The sequence below is a fragment of the Danio aesculapii genome, chromosome 23 (genome assembly GCF_903798145.1).
Source record: "Danio aesculapii chromosome 23, fDanAes4.1, whole genome shotgun sequence".
Classification (NCBI taxonomy): Eukaryota; Metazoa; Chordata; class Actinopteri; order Cypriniformes; family Danionidae; genus Danio; species Danio aesculapii.
Window position 1 is genome coordinate 42883261 of NC_079457.1, and position 6311 is coordinate 42889571.

The 6311-nt window shown below is 33.8% G+C and overlaps 1 protein-coding gene across 1 annotated transcript in view; it reads left to right on the forward strand.

The window, feature by feature from the left end:
• The first annotated feature begins 138 nt into the window (after positions 1-138).
• Positions 139-6311, forward strand: part of LOC130217451 (taste receptor type 1 member 1) — a 12198-nt gene continuing 6025 nt past the window's right edge. Inside the window, 6 exon segments of the mRNA XM_056449563.1 lie at positions 139-388; positions 1894-2182; positions 3501-4253; positions 4346-4461; positions 4463-4565; positions 6019-6139. Of these exon segments, the coding sequence (XP_056305538.1) occupies positions 228-388; positions 1894-2182; positions 3501-4253; positions 4346-4461; positions 4463-4565; positions 6019-6139 (1543 nt within the window). The 5' untranslated portion in view covers positions 139-227.

Sequence of the window (6311 nt, forward strand, 5' to 3'; positions counted from 1 at the left end):
CCCTTTAATATTGTATGACAAAATCTTGTCATATTTGCCTTTGTCTACATTTACTTACATTTGCAGTAGTCATTTGAACATATTTCCACAGGCAAATGCATCTCTCTGTGGTTATTACACGTATAGCATGCAAATCTTTGCCACCAGGAGACTATGGAGAAACCGTGGAAGGGCTTGAAGAGAGTTTATAAGCTCATCTGTGTGTGTAGAGCTCAAACACAGGTATTATGGGAAAGATGTTGGGCCAGTTTGTGTTTCTCTGTCTCTTGAGATTCAGTGACAGCACAGGTCTCCATCTTCAAGGAGATTATATCCTCTCTGGCTGGTTTGCTCTGCATAATTCTGATTCCACCATCCCACCAACTCCTTACCTGAATGACTGCAAAAAGTAAGAATGAGCCTGTTATAATCTATCAATAATATGGCATGTCATTTAGTTATTGCTTAGTTATAGTTCAGTTAGAACATATGATGTGTTAATGTTTTATATTAGTATTCATTTTATTTATTCTTTTTAAGTCTTAAAAAAATTATTAAATAAGAAGAGTTTTACCAACTATTTATTTGTTTATTTATTGTTTTTTAACCAAGGTTTAAACTTAAAGTACTGTGTCAAAATATCATTATAATTTTAAAAATGTATGTTTAAAGAAATAGTTCAATCTGAAGTGTAACATAGTACAACGTTAATGATTTTTCACTTGATTTTGTAAATTACACAGTATTTAACTGTAATCTGAACTGAATTTTTACTGTAGGGCAGTTAAGCAGTATGTTACTGTATTTTAAAGTTGCGTTCTGAAAATTACTGTATTTTTACAGTAAATATACACATTATTGTAAATACAGCAAGGTAAATGGTGCTGTGAATAAATACACAGTATTTTTGCTGTAATTGATTTACAGTAAGCTACTGGCTAACTGAACTGTAATCTGAACTGAATTTTACTGTGGGGCAGTGATGCAGTATGTTACTGTATTTTAAAGCTGCATTGTGAAATTATTGTATTTTTACAGTTAATATATACAATACTGTAAATGTATACACAGCAAGGTGAATGGTGCTGTGAATGTAAAAATACAGTATTTTGCTGTAATTGATTTACAGTTAGCTACTGGCTAACTGAACTGTAATCTGAACTGAATTTTACTGTGGGGCAGTGATGCAGTACGTTACTGTATTTTAAAGCTGCATTGTGAAAATTATTGTATTTTTACAGTTAATATATACAATACGGTAAATGTATACACAGCAAGGTGAATGGTGCTGTGAATGTAAAAATACAGTATTTTTGCTGTAATTGATTTACAGTTAGCTACTGGCTAACTGAACTGTAATCTGAACTGAATTTTACTGTGGGGCAGTAATGCAGTACGTTACTGTATTTTAAAGCTGCATTGTGAAAATTATTGTATTTTTACAGTTAATATATACAATACTGTAAATGTATATACAGCAAGGTAAATGGTGCTGTGAATGTAAAAATACAGTATTTTTGCTGTAATTGATTTACAGTTAGCTACTGGCTTACTGAACTGTAATCTGAACTGAATTTTACTGTAGGACAGTTATGCAGTATGTTACTGTATTTTAAAGCTGCATTGTGAAAATTACTGTATTTTTACAGTTAATATATACAATACTGTAAATGTATACACAGCAAGGTGAATGGTGCTGTGAATGTAAATACAGTATTTTTGCTGTAATTGATTTACAGTACTGGCGAATTCTGTCAATAGAAGAAAGCAACTGAAACCTGTTTGGGAGTGGAAGCTGAGTAATTGATGGGAGAATTTTCATTATTGGGGGAACTATTGCTTTAAGTGCAATATATTCATTAGTGACTGCTAGATTTTGTCTTTAAACAACTATTGCATTTATCTTATTTACAGAGGTTTAACCAACAAGCATGGCTATCATCTGGTACAGGCCTTCAGATATGCTGTGGATGAAATTAACAATGGCACCCAGGACAAGCAGCTCCTTCCAGGAGTCACACTGGGCTACCAGACATATGACTTATGCTCTCTCCCAGCCAGTAATTTGGCCACCCTAGACCTGCTGGCCCAGCAGCTGCACCCCTCAGGTGTGGACAGTCGTGCGGTGGCCATTATCGGTCCTGACAGTAGTTCCTATGCTTTCACACCAGCAGCTGCGCTTGGGGTGTTCCTAGTTCCTCAGGTATGGTATGATTATCAAGTTAGGTTATTATTTTAATAAAAAACACTTCACCATAAGCAATTTTAAAGTTGCTAGTCATTGCGAGCATTTCTGATTATTGTCAGATAATCATGGCCCCAGAATAATTGGTGAATATTTGAACATAATATATCAGAAGAAAGAGTGGAATTTCTTAAAGTTTTCATAAAAAAAGAAGCATTTTGAAAATAAAAACGACAAACAATTCAGTTTGATTTTATATACATTTATACATATGTGTAATTTATTCAGCTTTTTTATTTAATGCTGTTTAATAATGGCATTAGCTTGCATGTGTGAGACCAATGGAGCATTCCACCCTGTAAAAAAAATTTGTTAAATAACAGGTTCTGTATTTCATGATTTACAGTTTTTTTTTCTGTTTATTACAGTTGTAATTGTATTATGAGATGTTGATCTCTGCTCTTTCAACTGTGCATTTTATCAAAGTGACTATTACTACAGTTTTAGTGATTTGAAACAATATGTTGTATAATAAATAATATTTCCCAGTGATGGGTTGCAACTGGAAGGGCATCCGCTGCGTAAAACGTGTGCTGGATAAGTTGTCGGTTCATTCCCCTGTGGCGACCCCAGATTAATAAAGGGACTAAGCCGAAAAGAAAATGAATGAATGAATAAATAATACAGAGAGAGAATTAAGTCTGTAAAATAACAGAAAAAGTATTGGCAGTAGGTTTTTGTACCATAACTTACAATACCATATCAAACAATATATTACATCAAACTATTAAAAATATCAATAAAAGTAACTTTTTTTAATAAATATTTATACATGGATATTTTTTTACTGTGCACATTTTGTGGAACACTAAAGGCTAATGTAAATGCCTGAAAGATCTTCTGTTGTTATTTCATGCAAAACAGCTATATAGATGTGTGTTCTCCTAAACCTTAATTTTTATTAGGTTTATTCTGTTTTATTCTGTAAACTGCTGATGATATTACTTCCAAATTCAAAATAAAAAATGTCATTTAAAAAAATCTACATGTTCATGTTTATATTCTCTTTTTATAGTCAACACGTACCAATGTGTCACTCCAGAAGAGATAAAAACTATATTTGGGTGCAATAACGCTGATTTTTGGTGACAACAAATGAAAACATATGCCGGAATAGCTGGCGGTTCATTCTCCATTCTCCTGTGGTGACCCCTGATAAATTAGAGACTAAGACAAAGGAAAATGAATGAATGAACGAATTTTACTTAGTGCAGCCAGAGAAATTCTCTCTCTTACTATTTTGACTCAATCCATCTTCATTCTTTGTCTTTTGCAGATCTCCTACGAGGCTACAAATGAACTGAGCAACAAGCTCCTCTATCCATCTTTCTTCCGCACCATTCCCAGCGACAAAAACCAAGTCAACGCAATGATCCAGATTCTCATTAAGTTCAACTGGACCTGGATTGCCCTTCTTGGTAGTGACAATTCATACGGTATACAGGGAATGCAAAGCCTATCCAAGCAAGCTCCACTCAACAATATATGCATCGCATACCAAGCCCAGATCCCTGTGCTAACAGACAGCACTATTAAATACATGCAAGACATGGTTAAAAACATCCTCAAAACCAAAGTCAACACTATTGTTGTCTTTGCCAGTAAGAGACGGGCCGCTGGTTTCTTTCCTTTTGTTATTGCCCAAAACGTGACGGGTAAAGTGTGGATTGGGACAGAGGACTGGTCAGTGGCATCGACGGTTAGTAGTATCCCAGGAATAAGTACGATAGGGACAGTCATTGGTGTTGCTGTTAAATATACTGAATTTGAGGGTTTTGAAAATTACGAAAGGCTTTCTGTGCCTGGGCTGAAAAACACTGGCCTGAACAGTCAATTTAACCCGAGTGTCCCGTGTATGCAAAACACAAACCTTTACGATATAGCGATTAATGGCTTTTCTTTGTCGCAGTACGACATTACTTCTTCATTTAATGTGTATAAAGCTGTTTATGCAGTGGCTCATGCGCTGCACATTGTACTGGATTGTGGCTCTGGACTGTGTCAGAAATATGACGTGCAGCCATGGCAGGTTAGTTATGATCAATATAGTATTACACGCAGTATGAAATTGATCGATTTTTTTGTGTTAATAACTGTGGCACCATTTTTGAAATCCCTCAGGTTTATGAGCAGCTGAGACAAGTGCGCTTCTCCATTCGAAATACATCATTTTACTTTGATAAGAATGGAGACCCTCCCACGGGTTATGATATAGTGACTTGGGAATGGACGAATGGGGTGGTCATTTAAGGTAGTGGGAAATTACAGTCCTGGTGCCAATGAGCTTCATTTAGACGACTCTCAGATTGACTGGTCAGGACAAGTGTCTCCTGTAACCAATGTAAGTGTGTATTATTCATATTCAGTATTTACAATAGCCTACTGTTTGTTGTTGTTGTTGTTGTTGTTGTTAAAGAAATGAATATACAATAATTTATTTATTTATTTGCATAATTTTTATTTAGAATAGTCCCATATGATTGTCAGCAGTTACATGTAAAGATATACAGTTGAAGTCAGAATTATTAGCCCCCTTTGAATTTTTTTCTATTTTAATTATTTCCCAAATGATGTTAAACAGAGCAAGGAAATTTTCACAGTATGTCTGATAATGTTTTTTCTTGTGGAGAAAGTCTTTGTTTTATTTCGGCTAGAATAAAGCTGTTTTAAATTTTTTTTTAAACATTTTAAGGTCAAAATTATTAGCCCCTTTAAGCTATATTTTTTTTCGATAGTCTACAGATCAAACCATCGTTATACAATAAATGCCTAATTACCCTAACCTGCCTAGTTAACCTAATTAACCTAGTTAAGCCTTAAAAGTCACTTTAAGCTGTATAGAAGTGTCTTGATAATATCAAGTCAAATATTATTTACTGTCATCATAGCAAAGATAAAATAAATCGGTTATTAGAAATGAGTTATTAAAACTATTATGTTTAGAAATGTATTAAAGAAATCTCTCCGTTAAACAGAAATTGGGGGAAAAAAATTATAGGGGGGCGAATAATTCAGGGGGGCTAATAATTCTGACTCCAACTGTAGGTATTTATGTTACAAGCCATTTTTTGGGCACAAAATCAGCAAACACTGTAAAAAAAATGCTGGATTTCACTCAATTTCTACATGTTTTCCCAACACAAATCGATTTAGTTGACTGAATAATTTTTACAAATTTAAGTGGATTGAACATTAAACAATTAAGTTGTCCCAAAAAATGCATGAATTGTGTTGTTTTAATTCATTTTAAATCAGTAGTTTGATCAAGCAGAAAAAGTCATTTTTGAGTGTATTAAAATGATATCTAATGAATATCTAGAGTAATGTTACTTACATTTAGCTTTGCCTCCACAATAATAAATTATATTAGAAGCATAGTAAAATTAACAGTAAATGCTCAGTATTAGTATTAAACTAATTTTATTTTTAGATATTTATAAACAAGCTACAGCTTTAGTGAATTCCAGAAATATAAATTAATTCTATTACCCTAAATGGTATTTCACACTTGATTCTAATCAGTTTCTGCATCAGCATCTACACACAACAAAAGCTTTGAATACTTGTTTCTGCCATTTAAATAACTGCAACTTTGTATATCGCAATTTCAGTTATACATTGGCAAAACGTATACATTTATACATATAGCAATAAAGGCTATACTAAGAAAAAAAGGCCATATGTCAGATTTCAATGTGATTTTTTTTCACTCACAAATCAGTTTAAATCACTTTTTCTAAGACTAATAAGATGCCTGAAAGGGAAATAAAATTAACTCTCTCTTTAATCTCCAGGTTCCTGAGTCTCTATGTTCACCAGAATGTCCTTATGGATTCAGAAAGCTGATGACAGGACAGCATAAGTGTTGCTTTGACTGCATGGCATGCCCTGCTGCCACCTTCCTCAACAAAACAGGTTCAAAAGCAACACAAATGTCATAGAAATATCAAGTAAAGAGGAGCAGAACGACTGCACATTGGGTGTCATTCATATATAACCAGCAGACGGCACACTTTCTTCAGTTTTGACTTGTGTGTCGCTTTAAATTACTTAGACATTAAAGTACTGTACATTTCTCAGATCTGCT